The following is a 19,706-nucleotide window of genomic DNA, read 5'->3' on the forward strand; positions in this document are numbered from 1 at the left end:
ATTTTCACTAGTTTTTGTTCACACCTGTTCCAATCACAATATCCTGAGACACAATCTCCTTATGTTACATGGCCAACTTTTACGGAAAGCATATGGTAGTCGTGTTTCACATAGACGCTGTGGAGAAGCAAAAGTATAAAAGTATACCCCGATATTAAAATTCCTTTAATCATTGAAGTGGATTATGAAGTCACTCACTGTTGTTTGATGATCATCATAATTATGATGATATTTGCTGGTGAAACAATATCGATAGATCTTTGGCTTCAGTTGCTCACAAAAAGCCAAAGGCAAATGATAACAGAGTCCAGAATGGCTGTTTCCATTGTCGTATCCGCCGGAGTCAAGTACAGTCACGTTTAATGTTATTGTCTCTCACATTCTCTCTCGCCTGTGTCTTTATAATCATCCTTGCATGAACATTATCACGTGATTATTGTATATTATGTCGTCACTGCTGTAGCCTCAGTCACAGCTGGTTTCTTGCTGATATTCCTCGAACGCTTGTTGCCACTCAGTCATGTCTGTCTTCCAGCCATTGTAACTTTCCCGCCATTCTTGTTCCACGGGGTCCAAACTCTCTGTTTGGTTCAAGAAAAAAGGCTTTAAGTCCATGATTCTAGAAACAAAATATTGTCCCTTTTATTAGGACTGTATTAACGAATGTACACTAATCAACTTGACAAAACTGTTCACGTACCCCACGGTTATCCCAATTTGAGGTATAATCTTTTTGTTGTTGTCGTTGTTGTTATTATCATTCATCAGTTCTCACTCAAAATGTTAACAGGAAAAAGCTGTTTTCACACACAGAGTTCAACAAAACTGGTGAATTTGTTAATGAATAGATTTTAATCTGTCAGTTTCGATTCCATTTCTTGTTTTGATTTCAATCTTTTGTCATGTCGAGATAGAGAAGTAAATTTTCACCAGTGTTAAAGCTGATGAGTAAATATACCTGTAAATGCTAGCAGACTAGGGAAGTACTCGTTCCAGAAGTGGCACTGTCTGGCTCGGAGAGCCCTTCCCACGGAGAGGTCCAGGGCCAGCTCTTTGTGACTGAGTTCCGGGATAGTGAACGTGGGCCAGAAATCGTCACCTTGCCCCGGGTCAGAAGAAGGGCTCCGTTTGCTGGGATTACTGCATGAAATAGAAAAAAAATGTACGCCTACATTCTCGCCTAGCACTTAACCCTTTCTGTGTCAGTGAGTCAAATTTGGACAAGTTTCACACACCTATGGAGGGGAAATTACAGTGGCACATAGTGGGTTGATGATTTTATCGTATTTTATCGATTTTAATCGTAGAGGACATAGAAAAACTGAGGAGACTTTGAAGACAGGGACTGCCAATGCAAACCTTCTTTCTTAGTAATGGTAGAAATATGGTCGAAAAATTTCGTATAGGAAGATATCAGACTGGTTTCTCATTCTTTCTCTTATGCATGGTCCTACTCGTAAGTCATATCCTCACTGCATGACTTGTGGGGGTTACAATTAGCTATAACATGTTTGTTATTCCAGAGGTTCACTAATCCCAAAATGAGATCAGGTTTGTTATTGCGAAAGTTCGTAAATTCGAAAATGAAATAGAGTTTGTTATTACAAAGGTGCGTAATAGTCCCAAAGTTCGTTTATACGCATGCAACTTTGTTTCACTTTCAGATGAATGAACCTAGTTCCTTTTTTTTAATCAACGAACCTTCGAAATAACGAACACCATCCCTTTTTGGTTTCTGTCGGTGTCATCTTACTGCACGCATAATTACCCAGACTTGGCAAAGTTTGTCCAGAATTCCATGAACTTAACAGAGAGGGCGTTTTCATCTGCCGTCATGTTGTGGCCCTTGATGTGATAGAGTTCGTCGATGAAAGGCATTCCCCAGACAAAGAGCTGATCCTCGGCGTGACCAGCGCCAAGCCATGGGGTCGAGGGCACCAAGTCTCCGTTCTGGAAGAACCTCCTAAAGGGCGAATGTTCAGAAGACGAAGGAAATTATTGAATAGGCAAGAAGGGATCACTAATAGTAAGAATCGGCAACACATCTCTTCTTAGCAATCAAGCATTTCTATACTATGAATGGATACTAATACATGCGAATCACTCAGATTAAAAAGACTCCTCTTTGACCCTTTACAATAGGGTTCATCCTCTCACTCTCGTGTATAATGGTACATGCGGGTATCTGTAGTTCATAGATAGCTCTTTCGCCTTGCCTTGCCCCTTACTCCAGTCTTCATAAAGCCTTTCCCTGATCGCTTGTTGAGCCGTTTCATCAGCTTGAAGCTGCTCACCAACATATCTCAGTAATCTTATTCTAAGATTAATCATATCTGTACACATACCTTCCAATCTGCAATAAAAAAATGTTTTGGAAATGTCACTGACTGTGGTCAAATTTTTCAAATTACATGCATTTCAAATCTACTCATCAATCATTATGAACTCTATTATCAGCATCATCATATTCGTATTCTTATTATCATTATAGTTACTTTGATAGTACAGTGGTCTCCCATTATAAGAAAGTCCTCGGGACCGGCAGTTTTCTTTCATTATATCGAAATATCGTTATAACCGAACAAATAAACAATAAAAAGATAGAGCTGATAATGTTGCGGCTTGAATTTTTACTTCGTTGTACCCGGAATTTCGTTAAAACCGTGTTCGTTATAACGGGAGTGCACTGGAACGTTTCCAACTCACTTCGAAGGCTCGTGCGTCATGTAGTATAAGTAGACAGGATCTCCAGCTTCTGCATGCTTCCTGATCGCCATGTCGATCGGGCAGCCGAAATCCATGTCACCGGTGACGTCCTTACTGGATAGGAAATAATCGGTCTCGGGGTTATCGGCCACCGTCCAGTCCACGTACTCTTGGGTCACAGCATCGATGGCGATTTCATCGTCGATTCCGTCAGAAGCTAACGTCCTCCTGAGCGTTTCATCGAACGTGGCACGATTGATAGGGGGTGGTGTGAGACTGCCGACGTAATCGGGGTTTGCAAAGTATATATTAAGAGTGCCTTCATCCTTGTTGAAGCCAGCTAGAATGGGCACGTGGGCAAAGTCTCCCGTCTCGTACAATGTTTCTGGCGAGGCATCGAGGAAATCCCCGTCTCTGGTTACTGGGTATCCTGAATAGAACTGTCAATATTTTGGTCACACAACGCATTGTTAAAAAGTTATTCTGATTGAAAACTACAACGTACCGCTTGAGTTGAATTGCAGTAGGTTGATAATTCTATTAAGGAAAAACAGTCAAATACCTCACAGTCTTATCGTTATCGCAATCATAACTAGATGATGATATTCGTCAGTGTAAGTAGGAAAGATGTCTCCTACTGAATCATGTTCCTTCTAAGAGCATATCAAATTTTCATAATTGAAATTCACAGCGGAAAATAATGCATAAAATTATGGTCATTACGCCACTTTCATCAATAGACCTACAGAATTAAGTAGAAACCAAACGAAAGATGAGCCCTAATTAATCCTTTATGTGTCAATGAATCAACTGTGCACAAATTTCGCACACAAACCTGTGAACAGGTGTTTAATGTTGCCCGCGGAGAGTTAAGATGAGGAGAAACGAAGGTGGTGTAGACTTACACGGTCAGCAGTCTCCCGCAAGTCGTCAGCATCTTTGGTTCTAAGGCATGACACCAATAGTTCTGAGGTGGACGTGTCACACCCCATTGCCTCACCCAGTTCTCTGGCTAACTGTCTCTCCAACTCGGGGTCGTCTCTAAAGGCCCAGTTTGCAAGAGAACTTGCACTCTGGACGGAAGAACAAGACAGTAGTCCAGTTTGTGCAAAGAAATTTGCACAGGCTATCAATGTTAGTTTTTTTTTTAATAGTCTATAAGCGCTTTTGCATATTATGACAGTCATTGTTTTTATGACTCAAGGCACTACATCAATATAAGATTTTCAGATTGAAACATAATAAACGTTACACAATGATTGACAGTTCAATTATTATTTTGCCTACAAAACGCGATGTACAGCAGAACAATTTATATAAATTTCATTTGGGAGAAAAAACATACATCCATTCATTCATTATGTAAAGAATAATGATTTTGTCAGAATGGCTCAATCAGTATGCATAGGCTGTTTCTCGACAAGGTCCTGAAGTACTGCAAGTCAAGTACAATAACATAAATCATTCAACGGATCAAACAAATCGTCTGCCAGTAAGAGTGATAGTACCATGCAATCTTAGTAACTCGTGAAAAGAGAAGAGTGAAAAGTATGTCTTGTCACTAGCACTGAAATACACAGTGTTGAAATAGTTCCAATATTAATATCGCACTACTCTCATTCTTCTGGCAGAGGTATAGTACATTCTAAGTCAAGAGCGCCCCCATACAACACTTGCAAAGGCGCACTGGTACATCCACACGCACGTTTATGTGTGAAGAAACACTGCAATGCATACATTGAATATGCGTTGCAATCAATTACTACCACAGTGTTTCAACAGCATTTCACAGGTGAAGAAACACCTGCTCATCAGGGTTATAAGGTTGTAACACCTAAAGACTTTGAAACATAGAAAGAATGTTTTAATTAAAGGACAAGTTCACCTTCATAGACATGTGAGCTGAGTGAATGCAGCAATATTAGTAGAACACATCAGTGAGAGTTTGAGGAAAATCGGACAATCCGTTCAAAAGTTATGAATTTTTGAAGTTTCTGCTCAGTCACGGCTGGATGAAAAGACTACTATAGCTTGTGATGTCACATGAGTACAACGATATAAAGAAAGAATAAAGAAAATTCAACATATTTCCATTTTTCTCGCATAACAAAAGAACACTCGACTTCTCTCTTTCAGAAGGCAGGGGGAATAATATTACCCTTAACATACGTCAGTAGCAAGTCGAAGAAATGTGCACTTTATTCAAAAAGTAAAGTTTTGTGAAATTCTCTTTTTATTTTCCTTATATAGTTGTACGCATGTGACATCATACACTGTAGTAGTCTTCTCTTCCAGCAGTGACTGCGCAGATACTTAAAATATTCGTAACTTTTGAACGGATTGTCCAATTTTCCTCAAACTTTCACTGATGTGTTCTACTAATATTGCTGCATTCTCTCAATCCTTATGTCTATGAAGGTGGACTTGTCCTTTAATCAGCAATGAAAAAAGACACTAACGCCTGGTTGTAACTCTATACCTGCATGATGGCTTGATTGAAATGAGGTCTGCTCAAGTCGGAGAGAAGATGGAAGCTTACACACGCCGATCCTGCACTCCCACCAAAGATCGTAATCCTGTCCTTGTCCCCTCCGAAAGCTAACAGACATCGAAACGTAAAAGACATAAAGAAATCATACATTTTGTTTCAAACAACGTTCCCATCTTCAGTTAGTTTTTCCTTTTGTTTGATTTGATTTGATTTGATTTCAATAGTTACTTGTTACTTGCTTGTTGCAGTAATCCCATTCGCAGCTCCAAGGAAGCTATACCGGGATGCAAATCGTGTCATGTGCCAATGGAGGTGCCAAAGTGACAAGGTTGTGTGTGTCTCTCTTATGTACAATAAAAGTGAGAGTGTCTGTGCAAGTAAAAACATTGGTCCCTTTTTACAGCATGTGGGACCCAGCAGGAGGTTGCATCTTGTTGATGAAGGGCAGTGCAACCTCTCTGAACGTGGCTGGGTTTGGAGTGAGTACCACAGATCCTGGTAAATTATTCCACAGTCGAATTGACCTTGGGAAAGTTGCAAATTTGAATGCGTCTATTGTAGCTTTGGGTATGACATATTTGGCTGGGTGGTCATGTCTTCCGAAGTAGGTTGCTGGTATGATTCCGTGAGGAAAAGGCATGCAAACGAGTTGATGATGTAATCGATGGAAAAGAGAGCACTGAGAGAGGAGCCGGCGAGAATGGAGGCTGTCCCATCCTAGGCCTGAAACCAAGGTTGAGGAGGATGTTGTTCTCCTGTAGTCACAGTAAACGAACCGAGCCGCTGATCTTTGTACCTGCTCGAGTAAGTTAACAGCTGTGACAGTGTGAGGGTTCCATGCCTCTGAAGCGTACTCCAGTTGAGGACGGACTAACGCAGTGTAGGCTCTGGATTTAACCTCTTTGGAGCATGGTGACAGAGTTCTGCGAACGAGGCCAAGTGTACGACTTGCCTTATTCCTGATGTTCTGGCAATGTTGATTCCATCGCAGGTCTGTAGTCACGGTCACTCCTAGGTATTTGTATTCTTTGGCCCTAGGTATTACATCTTTGCCAAGACGGTACGTGTAGGTGTGAGGAGTGCGTTTACGTGTGATGGAGAGGACAGCACATTTTTCAACATTAAACTTCATTTGCCATGTAGTAGACCAGGATGACAGCTGCAGGAGATCTTGCTGCAGAATGTGATGGTCATCATCAGACAAGATTTCTTTGTAGATGACACAGTCATCTGCAAACAGCCGAAGTGAAGACTTGATGTTTTCTTGGATGTCATTTATGAAAATGAGGAAGAGAGTCGGAGCAATGACTGAGCCTTGGGGGACTCCAGATGTGACGTTCTGCCATGATGACTTTGAACCATCAACAACCACACACTGTGTTCTGTCTGAGAGGAATGCCATTATCCAGTTTAGTGTATCACCTGAGATGCCATAATATTGGAGCTTGATGCGAAGTCGTTGGTGGGGCACTCTATCAAATGCTTTTTGGAAGTCCAAGAAGATGGTATCCACTTGGCTGCGTAACTGGAGGATGGAAGACCAGTCATGTACTGCAGATGATAGCTGTGTGGTAGCTGATAAGCCCTGGCGAAAGCCGTGTTGGGTATCAGTGAGAATCTTGTTTGATGCCAGATGTTTGGAGACATGGCTAAGGATTACGTGCTCCATAATCTTACAGGCAATGCAGGTGAGAGAGATGGGACGGTAGTTGGAAGGGTCATTCTTCTCACCTGACTTGTGAATCGGGGAGACAAGGGCCTGTTTCCACTGAGATGGTATTGTGCCGGTGTTATAACTTTGTTGAAACAAGAAGGACAGCACAGGAGCAATTTCGTGGGCCATAAGCTTGAGAAGCTTGGGTGGAATTTCGTCTGGTCCGCTGGCTTTAGAAGGGTTTAGCTGCTGTAACTGTAATAGTAATAGCAATCCTCCTGTCTTAATCGATTCACATTTCTTGTTGTTTTTTGCTATTACTCAAATGTTTATCAGAGGGTTAAAGACTAAAAAACTCAAATTTCCATAAAACGGAGTAGGCATAAGAAAAGGGACAGCAACCAAGTATATGCAAAGACTGTCTTATTAATTTTTTTCCAAGGCAACAATGGAAGTAATGACCCTTACCTGTGTTCAGTACATGTCTTCTTGTAATCTGTATTCCGAACGCTGGCTGTACATCCTAGAATTTATTATAGACATTTGTATTTTGGGAAATAAAAATCCAGTATCTTAGTCAAACAAAATTATAGTTATCTTACCTTCTATGTTGTCGTACACCCACTCTATCGCGGCCACCTGATCCAACATACCATAATTTCCTGATGATACCCCGTCACCTGGTAGGAGATAAAACGACAGAAACATTACCCATCATTTTATTTAGGAGTAGTTGCATTAGTTTCGTTTGTATTTGGTCAAGAGTAGTTATTTCATATGGAATATAGACATGCTTGACAGATACCAATCTAGAAAGGAACTGATTGGTTCAAGTTGGAACAATGTGGTATGGCAGATAAAGGTTTAGACTCTTAAAAAGGAATCATAGGTTCGAATCCTGCCTGGTGTGTGTCTCTTGTGTTTTCCCCACTCTATCCATTGAACCTCTTTAGAATGGGCACTTGATAAATATGATATAAGCAGACACTTTTAGAAAAGTAGTATCTACGCCGAAAGGTCTACCATTTTGCCGTGTTAATACAGTGCACTCCCGTTACAACGAACACGGTTATAACGAAATTTCGTTATAACGAAGTAAAACTTCTGGTCCCAAAATCATCGCTATAAAAGTCTATGGTACAAAATTCTCTTATAACGAACACGGTTATAGCGAAATTTTCGTTATAACGAAGTCTTTTCCGAGCACCACTGACAAAGAAAAACAAAAGAAATGTGCTCCGTTATAACGAAATACGAATCGCTTTCGAAAATACGTATAGCGGAACAAGGCATTTACAGCGTCTCTGCGTGCGCGAACGCGTCACATCACTGTGTGTTCGCTTGGTGTGTCACGCAGAGTTTCCGAGGGGAACATGCGTTATTGTATATACAATAATCTGAAATTGATTAACAATTTGTTTTATTGTTCACATATAGCTTTAGTATGACGAGTATTTAACAAACAGATTATCATATATGCGTGGCTTCCTTGTTTTCGTTATATATTGTATTTGTTCGGTTATAACGAAATTTCGTTATAACGAAAGAAAACTGCCGGTCCCGAGCATAACGTTATAACGGGAGTGCACTGTACAGTGTACTGCTGTTAACATAGGCTCACCTCCCTGCTGTTAATGAACTAACAAGTGTCTACGTCATCCTGCCCCTTTAAGCTTGAAAATTAATCCTGTATTATTTGTTGTTCTTTAAATCCAGTGTGTGATAAATATAGGTTTAGATATCGATCTTATCACAAGGTTTCTTTATTGCTGTATCAAGGCTAGATGTTCCTCTACATCACCCTACTCAACGATCGAACAGTGAACTCTGACCTGTGAACACCACGCTTTCAATCACACAACCACACTCACAATTGTAACTTTCAATATAACATGTTACTTTGTCAACCACCTCCATGCAACAGAAGTGTACAACTATCATTCACTCACACAACAGAATGCATTCAGATCTTACCTGTTGTAAAGTGTGCAAAGATTGACAGTCGGTAGTTTATGGTTACGATTATGACGTCACCCACAACAACCAATGGCAATCCGTAGAATTCGTACGACATCGCTGTTCCCGTCCGAAATCCGCCTCCGTGAATCCACACCATCACCGGAATATTCGATGACTGCGACATTTGTGGATGGGGAGAGTGAGAGAGAGAGAGAGAGAGAGAGAGAGGGGGGGGGGGGGGGGGGGGGCAAAGAAAGAATCATACAAGGCTGACAATCTTTTACTGAGAATGAAAAAGATGATAAGGAAACAGTGGTACCAGGGGATGTGGAGTGCCTTCCACCTTCCTCCTACCTGGTGCTACATTTTACATTGTACTTGTGAAATTCACTCCTCTCCCACCTTGTAATTCTCAGCACCCAATATCACAAAATTTGAGCAATGTTGAGATGAAATTACGACACAGGTGTTTTAAATTTTAAAGGGAAATTCCGGTGGAGATGAAAGTTAGTCTGAAAAGAAGGAGTAAAATTTGCTTACAACATTGAAAATTTAATCAGAATCAGATGAAAAGTAAGGAAGTTATGACATTTGAAGTTTCACTAATTTTCAGGAAACAGTTTTTGAACACGAGTCAATATGAATATGCAAATAGTGAAGTGATGATGTCATCCCCTCACAACTTGCCATATAATTTGTACAATTTCATTTTGACACTTCTTTTTTTTTTCATTCAAACGCAATGATGCCCCAATCTCAAATCCTGATATATCTGACTGATTATTATCATGAAGTTATTTATCCAGGAATAACATCATGTTTTACACTTCAGCAACAAAAACAGTGAATTTTCTTCATTTTTTTTTTGTGTGTGTACAAGGTCAATGGAAAACCAATGAAAACTGATGACATCATCAGCTGCTCACTTATTTGCATATTCATATCAACTGTACCAGAACTGTTCTGCAGAAATTAGCGGAACTTCACAATTTCATGACTTCCCTAATTTCTATTCTGATCAATCAATTTTAACTGTTGTACTCGTAAGATTTTAGTCAATCTTACCAGACTGACTTATGAAGGACTAGATTTTCTCTTTAAAAGGATGGTATAGTATTTGTAGAGATGAGGATGGGGCTTTTAACTTTTTGCAAGATACAAAGAAACCACTTATGAAATAGTACAGAGCATACCATTCTAAGAGGGATTCAAAGAGAATATGATGAAAACTTGCTCTGGAATGGCTGGGACATCCAAAAAACAAAACAAAACAAAACAAAACAAAGTAAATCAAAGCGATCGTAATAAAAGCTGGGTCATAGCTTTTATTAGGATCGTTCTATTTTGGATATCTCAGCCATTTGAAAACCAATTTTTATCAAATAAATGTTCGATTCCTCTTGGAATTACATCCCCTCTCACATTTTGTAAGAGGTTTCTCATTATCTCACCAAAAATGTCAGAAACCTGAAGTTAGGTCTAAAGAAACCCCCTACAGATCCCTTTAAGGTAATTTCCCACTCACAGATGTGCTTGGAGTGTAGACGTTGAGATAGAGACAATCCTCCGATCTGTTTGGGTAGAGAGGGTCAGGAATTTGTACGCAGGCTGGGGCAAACTCGGTGGCGTTTCTCTCGCCCGTCCATGGGGTCTTGCTTTCTGGCTTAGCGAAACGAGCAGGTGGATTGGCGTAGGGAACCCCCTGTTTATGGAGTGTAAGAAAACATATAAAAAAAGCATTGTAATAACAATATCTTTTGTCAATTATCCATTATAACATGTATACAAGGCATTGAGAGTGAAACTGCATGATGCATTAAAAGCACAAATGATATACAGAAAAGACTGTAAAAACAGATTTGCGAAAATGTACCACAATATTATACACAACGGATATACACTAAAGGCTAGTAACTGATCATGGGAATCAGTGGGAATGCTGGGGATGCTTGTTCCATTCCTTGTGGGATTCATTTAAGAGTACATTATATATCTATTGTTGTGTGAAAATTATTTGCTTCAGAATGGTCTCATATTCAAGTAATGTGCAGTTTAATGTTTCCAGGTTAGCATGCCTGTACAGTGGCGGGGCATTAAAGTGCACATTACTTGAATATGAGACCGTTCTGAAGCAAACAATTTTCACGCAACAATAGATATATAATGTACTCTTAAATGAATCCCACAAGGATTGGAACAATCATTCCCCAGCATTCCAACTGATTCCCACTAATCAGTTACTAGCCATCCCCTTTAAACAATATGAATACATGTCATGGAAAGCTGTTTTGTGAGATTAGATTATACAGAGAGAGCACAGAATGTATAGGCCTACTTCTATTCTACCAATGTGTGTTTTTATTCACTGATCACTTCAGTTTCTCCAGGGAGCAGAAAAATCATTCCCAGTTATTGTGAGAAGGAAACATGAACGCTATTGAAGACAAGACCTATATGCTGATTAAACACTAAGAAGATACTGTCTGTAAAACACATGAAAGTCAACAACATATTACATCTGGTCATATAGTGCTCACTAACTTATTGGAACTAGAAAGACCAATTTTCTGCATGGGAACGCGGAAAATGCACTTGGAAAACCCATTCGCAGCAGGAGCGAATTTGGAACTGAAGAATGTCAAATTGGCCTGTAAAATGACCGCCGAAATGAAGGCCGTGCACGTATGATACAAGAAGCCTTTATATAATTGGTATGACGAAAAACGAACACTGTACTAATGTAGTTGAAACTAATGGCATTATCATTATTATTATCATTATCATCATCATCATCATCATCAATCAACAACATCATCATCATCAATATAACCATCCGTAAAACTATATCCGATAGAGTGCATGTATCAACACATACCTTGGTATTGAAATAAAAAGAGATTACCGATAGGATTTTCTTCGGACAGCAACCCTTACCAGAAATACATCGACATCGACTGTTTTGTTGATGAAGGTGTCTTCGCTGAATCGCACCGTTTTCCCCACAATGATTCCCTCAGCGACATTCACTACCGGGCTGCTGGCCCGACTTACCCCGAGGAAAGCACCGACCACCAGAACAAAAAGTTGAAGTTTCATTTTCGCTATTGTCTAATGCGACTTGGCAGCACCAACAACATGCAGTAAACTGTTCTGAAGGAAATTCTGCAAACTAATTACAACTTAAAACCCTACCAATCCCTCTTTGTTGTTTATCAAAGACTCGTATAATGTCATGTCATTGTTTGCTATATTCTATTTATACCCTCTATCTGTTTGCTTTACCAGTCAGGGAGACTACCTATTTTGAGGGAAGATTGAAATTAGAGGGAACATTGAACCGCGAGCGGATGTTATGTAACGGAGCGACGCGATATGGTCAGAACGAACCGTTACAGATGTTCTTTTTCCAGTCGCTATGAGAATAATTAACCGAGAGGGAGAGAGAGAAACACATGTACACACACGCGAGCGTACACACACGGCCCGGAGGCGCATTTTTTATTTACACGCAAGCCTGTGGCTTTTGGCAATTAAATTCAATGAAACCGCTCCTGATGCGTCTATGCTTACTCCACTCGGGTTGTGCGTTGCGATGAGTTCTTTGAGTAGTCTGTGGTACTATACATAAGAGTTCTGTGGGTACTGTACCCTCCGCTCGCGACGATTCGATTCGTACACGTGCATCAGTGAGTGTGTGCACGCGCTGAGAAAGTTTTGCTCGCCGTGGTAGACCCTCATCCAATTACTATACATGTAGTAGTACATGTATAAATACGTATAAAAACGGGTGAGAGTGCGAAAAACGAGACAATACAAAACAAAACAAAAAATCTGACAAGAAGGAGAGGGGGAGAGAGAGAATCAGAAGGAAAGAGATAAAAAAAAGCAATGAATATTCTGTGATATCTCATCAATCATGCACAACAGTGATCAATATTATTGCGGGTTCCATGGAAGATCACAACTTTATTGGTGTATGATGGGGATGTGTAGGCCCCTAATGGGCTAGAGTGACCAAAGTTTATATAGTATATATATATATATATATACATAATATATATATATATATATATATATATAGTCTATAAGTCCAAACATGTTGCGAATTCACGTATTGGCTACAAAATAATTATGTGGGGGAGGGAGGGGGGGGGGGGAACCGAAGGTGAAGCCAATCCTGCCCGACCCCTCCGACCCCTCCCCCCACCGATATTGAAACGCATATCGACCAATAGGCTTACACAATGTCATGACGAGTAATGTATAATGTAACACTTTTTCGATCTCCGTAGATTGGTGATTGAAAAATTGACAGGAAAGATTGAAGGGAAAAGGAGTGGAGAAGAAGCGCATGGATGGAAAGCTTGAAGGGAGAGTAGTTGAAAGTTATGGAATAGGCTATACAATGGTACATGTACATGTATCAGAAAGTTGTGAAATAACATGATCGCTTAAATCTATATACATTATGTACATATATTTATTTGTCAGCCTCCAACCCCCTCTGTTATATCTGTTGCTATTAAAGGCCCTAAATTTATCTTCATACTGATGGTATATTATTTTGTTTCTCAAACCTGCCCCTCTTTTCTTCATACTACTTTACACTCTGCATATTCATTTTCCGACCTCTCTCGACCTCCTCCTTTTTCAAATGCATAATTATGACTCCTGCATTTTTTCCCTTCCTCGATCACTGCTTTAATTCTCATACAATTTATTTGTTTCTCATACTCTCTCTGTCTCTCCCCTTCTCTCTTTCTCATGTTAAAACTTTACAATGTTTGTTTACAAGACCACTTTCTACTCTCTATACAGTGATCAGTTTGTCTAGAAACATGTTTAGTCAGTGCAAATATGTTGTGAAGGAAAATTACACCACTATTGCATGAATTCATTATGCATTTTATTCACTTCTTTATGTTCAAGCACTTTTTTTTCATGAAGGTATACTGAGTATACAGATGTAATCTGATACTCCAATATTCAAGAAGTATTCTCAATACAAACTAGAACTATCACTCAATGTTGTATACACAGTTACTGACATTTGCCAAATCTCAAGTCAATTGCTCAAAACCTGAGTGAGTAAGTAAATAAATCAACAATTTCTATGTTTTTCATTAAAAATACTGTTACCATGGCAACACAATGTTTGACATTAAGAAAAAAAATGAAGTTTGCCCAGCTCTATCAGATAGCTGTCACATGTGCCAAATTTCAAGTCAAATGCTCAAAAACTGAGGGAGTTAAGTTAATCCACAATATTATTGTATGATTTTTATTCAAAATAAAATTATGCTGTCACCATATGTTGTGTCGAGCCCACTAATGTCAATAATATTCGACCACTAATATGGCTGTCGTATCTTTAAGCTATATGCTTATTTGACGACAGTCTTCTGCATTTACACTCCCGATCTTGTGCCATAATTCAGTGAGATCATTTATTTCGAATGGTTCGTGTTCTCTTACTCTTTTCGTTAATCTGTACACGTATATCTCGGTTTTATATTCGAATGTACACACTGTATGTTCCATTCTCTTGTAAACAACAAGAAATGACTACTTAGTATTTCATTTTTGTAATAAATGATCGATGCAGAAAATTCCTAATAAATTAATTTGAATTTGGATCGTGTAATGTCATAACCACCACTATGTCATAAGACGTCGACGACAAAATGTCATAACGACCACTAATGTCACAACACGTCGACGACAAATGTCATAATGACCACTATAAGGTCATAACATGTCGACGATAAATGTCAAAATCGGATTAACCACAAATGTCATAACACGTCGACCAAAAATGTCAAAATTTCAATTTTTATTGCAAATGTGATAACACGTCGACGACAAATGTCATAACGACCACTGATGTCATAACATGTCGACGACAAATGTCAAAATCGGATTAACCACAAACGTCATAACACGTCGACGACAAATGTCAAAATATAAATTTTTACTGTAAATGTCATAACATGTCGACGACAAATGTCATAACGACCATTAATGTCTTAACACCTCGACGACAAATGTCATAATGACCACAAATCACATGGGACAAATATCAAAGTCGGATTAACCACAAATATCATAACACATCGACGACAAATGTCAAAATTTCTGTCTTTATATACTGCAAATGTCATAACACGTCGACGACAATTGTCAAAATCGAATTAACCACAAATGTCATAACGCGTCGACCACAAATGTCAGAATTTCCAAATTTACTGCAAATGTCATACTGCGTCACAGGGGAGGATCCAGGAATTCCGTAAAGGGGAGGCACCTTTACAAAATCAAAGTTTGGTGCAACCTCCTCCCTTTTTTTGATTTTATCAAAAATAGAGACGGGGAGGAGCGCCGCGGCCCCTTTAGATCAGCGACTGCGTCAGCCACAGGTTAATGGCAAAACCCAATGCTTGCATTACAAGGAGGCGACTTTTCAAAACTATACAAGCTGGCGCAACCCCCTATTTTTTTTTCTTTTTATTTCTGTTGTTTTAACAAAAACATAAAGGGTCATCAAAGGGGGTGCGCCCCCTCTCAACCCGCGATTGCGTCATCCACAAATGTCAAAACTCATTGCTTGCATTTCATGGGCGGATCCAGGAATTCCGTGAAGGGGAGACACCTTTTCAAAGTGAAAGGCTGGCGCAACCCCCCCCCCTTGTTATTTTCCTCTTATTTCTTTTGTTTAAACAAAAAAAAGAAAGAGAAGAAAGGAGTGGGTGCGGCAGTCTTTACTTTTGCAAAGGCGCCTCGCCTTTTCGGAATTCCGTGATCCGCCCCTGTAATGCAGCATTGGTTTTGCCATTAACATTTGTGGTCGTGTAACACATCGTGTTATGACATTTGCAGTAAAAATGGAAATTTTGACGACGCAGTCGCGGATCTAGAGGGGGCGTGGCGCCCCTCCCCGTCTCTATATTTGCTAAAACAAAAGAGATAACATTAAAAAAGGGGAGGGGGTTGCGCCAGCCTTTGATTTTGTAAAGGCGTCTCCCCTTTACAGAATTCCTGGATCCTCCCCTGTGACGCGTTATGACATTTGCAGTAAATTTGGAGATCCACATATTTTGTAGTCGATGTGTTATGACATTTGTGATTAATTCGATTTTAACATTTGTCGTCGACGTGGTATGGCATTTGCATTAAAAACGGAAATTTTGACATTTGTCGTCGACGTGTTATGACATTCGTCGTTAATCCGATTTTGATATTAGTCGTCGACGTGTTATGACATTAGTTGTCGTTATGAAATTTGTCGTCGACGTGTTGACATTTGCAGTAAAAAATTGATATTTTGACATTTGTCGTCGACGTGTTATGACATTTGTGGTTAATCCGATTTTGACAATTGTCGTCGACATGTTATGACACTAGTGGTCGCTATGAAATTTGTCGTCGACGTCTTATGATGACATAAGTGGTTGTCGTCGATAACATTACACGATATAAATTCAAATTAATAAGGAATTTTCTGCATCGGTCATATGTTATATTACAAACATGAAATAGTCATTTCTTGTTGTTTACAAGAGAATGGAACATACAGTGTGTACATTCGAATATAAAATTGAGATATACGTATACAGATTAAAGAAAAGAGTAAGAGAACACGTCGATTGGGAACCATTCGGAATAAATGATCTCACTGAATTATGGCACTTAAGATCGGGAGTGTGAATGCAGAAGACTGTCGTCAAATAAGCATATAGCTTAAAGATACGACAGCCACATTAGTGGTCGAATATTGTTGACATTGATGGGCTCGACACACTATGGTGACTGCATAATTTCATTTTGAATGAAAATCGTACAATGATATTGTGAATTAACTTAAAGGACAAGTCCACCTTCATATACATGTGGATTGAGTGAATGCAGCAATATCAATAGAGCACAACAGTGAAAGTTTGGGGGAAATCCGACAATCCGTTTCAAAAGTTATGAATTTTTAAAATATCTGCGTAGTCACTGCTGGATGAGACGACTACTACAGTGTTTGATGTCATATGCGTACAACCATATAAAGAAAAATAAAAAGAGCATTTCACAAAACTTTACTTTTTGAATAAAGTGCACATTTCTTCGACTTGTTACTGACATATATGTTAAGGGTAATATTATTCCCCCTGCCTTCTGAAAGGGAGAAGTCAAGTGTTCTTTTGTTATGCGAGAAAAGTGAAAATATGTCAAATTTTCTTTATTCTTTCTTTATATCGTTGTACTCATGTGACATCACAAGCTATAGTAGTCTTCTCATCCAGCCTTGAGTGAGCAGAAACTTCAAAAATTCATAACGTTTGAACGGATTGTCCGATTTTCCTCAAACTCTCAATGATGTGCTCTACTAATATTGCTGTGTTCACTCAACCCACATGTCTATGAGGGTGAACTTGTCCTTTAACTCCCTCGATCAGTTTTTGAGCATTTGACTTGAAATTTGGCACATGTGACAGCTATGATATAGAGCTGTGCAAACTTCATTTTTTCTTAATGTTAAACATTGTCTTGCCATGGTAACAGTATTTTTAATGAAAATTATAGAAATTGTTGATTCATTTACTTACTTACTCAGGTTTTGAGCACTTTACTTGAGATGTGGCATTTTCATCACTTTGATTTGATTTGATATTGTTTATTTATTCTCTGTATGACATCATTTACAATTCTTTTTAAAGCTATATATATATATATATATATATTACGGAGAAACTGAATACCTAATTTCAACCTATCTGGTTTTGAAAGTGTTGTTTATACTCTGAAAGTTTCATTTTCCTTGAAATTTTATTTCTAACATTTTAGGTAATTTTATGCAAGACGTTTTAAGAAAACGATGCCAACCTAACTATCATGAGATGATGCTCTAGTGAGACTAACGGCAGACTTAACTTTAAGAGAATCTTTATACATCTGCTGATGGCGGCAAAGTTCCTTGTAAAATTCACTTATTCACTGAAACATCACTGCTCAGGCTGATTGGAAAGCAAGCAGCAGCAACACAGTAAGGCTGCCGGAGATGCAAACAGTATTCCCCAACTATATTATTCAAATGTTAAAAAAATGGTAAAAGTTATTATAGTCATGTCTTGACAGCAGTAGTACGTTATTAGCATCATTGATTGTGACTATGTCTCAAAATGTAATCATCTCTTTTCCAGGTGAAAATCAAAATTGAAGAACAGATGCAATTGAAAAATCATGTGTTTAGAGTTGAAGCGTTCGAGAATAGTTTTGCTTCCGAGCTCAATTGAAATATGGAATAAGCTAGGTTCTAACTTAAAATAATTAAAGTGATATTGGTCCTAAACTATTCTGACGGACTGACGGAGTCACGATGAAGAACCGTTTCGGTTGTCGTTCTCATAAGGTTTTCAATCAGTTACAGGTAGACCCTTGCTTGTACTCCTCGAATTCTTGTTGCCATCCAGTCAGTCCCGTTTTCCAGATACTAAAACTGTCTTGCCAATCCTTCTCTAGTTCGTCGATGTCTCCTGATAAAGAGGAATGACATGATTTATCACATTTCATGTGCTCTTAACTCTTTTCAAAGTCTACATTTTGCTTCCGAATATTTGAAGATACCTCATAGGGTTGCACTGCTACATAGGGCCTAATATAATGTGAACAATGATGTTGAGTAGCGTTCCATCAACGTGTTATCCGATCATTCACATCATCTTTAAAATCTTAACTTTTCTAACATGGCTGTCATGGAAGCTTTGAATGCTTGTAAGTAAGTAACCGCTCGACTGACGGTTTTAACCTAACCATCATGGCATGATAGATGATAAGCAACCGCTCGACCGACGGTTTTTAGTCCCCTATCCGAAAGACAAGGCAATGAGGGACAAGTGCCAAGGAACACATCCGCCGCATCCAGGAGTATTCGAACCAAAAACCTTGGATAGAAGCTTTGTATTAAGTCACCATTACCACCGTGGCACCATAGACGTAGAAATGGCATTCAACTCCAAGCTAGACCTTTCAGAATCAAGAAAACATGCTGTTTGTGGAAAAAAAAAGTCTTCCCCTGACCCGTGTCGGTATCACAATGGAGATTTCAATGCAGCTAATTTAATCCCATGACATCATACAGTATTTATATGATTTGTCTGGTGTGTGTAATTCCTGGTAATTTCATGTAGCGATTGCCAATTTAAAGGGGTGGTACAGTATTGGTGGAGGCAAGGATTGGGATTTTAACTTTTTAAGATACCAAGAAACCCCTTATTGAAATAGTATAAAGTATACCATTCTAAGACAAATTCCAAGTTAATTTGATGAAAATAGATTTTGGAATGGCTGAGAAATTAAAAAACAAAGTAAAATAAAGTGATCGTAATGAAAGGTGGGTCTTACCTTTTATTAGGATTACTCTGTTTTGGGTATCTCACCCATTTCAAAACCAATTTGTATCGATTAAATGTTGAATTTCTCTTGGAATTTGATCTTTCATATTCCATACGAGGTTTCTCATTATCTCCTCCCAAAATGCTAGAACCTGAACTTGTAGGTCTCATCCAAAACTATACGATCCCTCTAAAGAAAAAGAGACAAATAGGACTTGACCATAACATGGTTCATCTCTTTTTTTTGTATTCTCCTTTGTTTTGTATCCTATCTTGCTCTTTACTTCGTAAAATAATTGCGAGATAGTGTTTGTCAAATCATCCGAAAAGAAACGTCTGTGTATTGCTCAAACAGAATCTATATAGGGTAATCTAACTGAAATCCTAATGTAAAGTTAGCTTGAAATATTACGTGGCTGGATATTTTAAGAGATGCTTATGATGTACAAGACAAGCCAATGGAGACAAATTAATATAATGACGTCACTTGGCGAATATAAGCACTGTTGATTCATACTTG

At 38.9% G+C, this 19,706-nt stretch overlaps 2 protein-coding genes across 2 annotated transcripts in view; both read right to left on the reverse strand.

Moving 5' to 3' along the window:
* Positions 1 to 465: 465 nt before the first annotated feature.
* On the reverse strand, positions 466 to 11,906 carry LOC139732779 (cholinesterase-like). The gene is made up of 10 exons (XM_071643623.1): positions 11,745 to 11,906; positions 10,336 to 10,512; positions 8,826 to 8,985; positions 7,454 to 7,531; positions 5,186 to 5,304; positions 3,612 to 3,779; positions 2,707 to 3,146; positions 1,769 to 1,963; positions 959 to 1,140; positions 466 to 581 (listed from the first exon to the last, which is right to left on the reverse strand). Exons 1-10 carry the CDS (start codon positions 11,904 to 11,906, stop codon positions 466 to 468), a joined length of 1,797 nt encoding a protein of 598 aa, XP_071499724.1.
* Positions 11,907 to 18,144: 6,238 nt separating this feature from the next.
* The window catches only part of LOC139732771 (cholinesterase-like), a 45,217-nt gene continuing 43,655 nt past the window's right edge, over positions 18,145 to 19,706 (reverse strand). The window contains exon 10 of the mRNA XM_071643615.1: positions 18,145 to 18,328. Within this exon, the coding sequence (XP_071499716.1) occupies positions 18,213 to 18,328 (116 nt within the window). The 3' untranslated portion in view covers positions 18,145 to 18,212. The remainder of the gene's footprint in view (positions 18,329 to 19,706) is intronic.

Source organism: Diadema antillarum, unplaced genomic scaffold (genome assembly GCF_040938485.1).
Source record: "Diadema antillarum isolate AM-2024a unplaced genomic scaffold, OU_Dant_1.0 seq00000447_RagTag, whole genome shotgun sequence".
Taxonomy (NCBI): Eukaryota; Metazoa; Echinodermata; class Echinoidea; order Diadematoida; family Diadematidae; genus Diadema; species Diadema antillarum.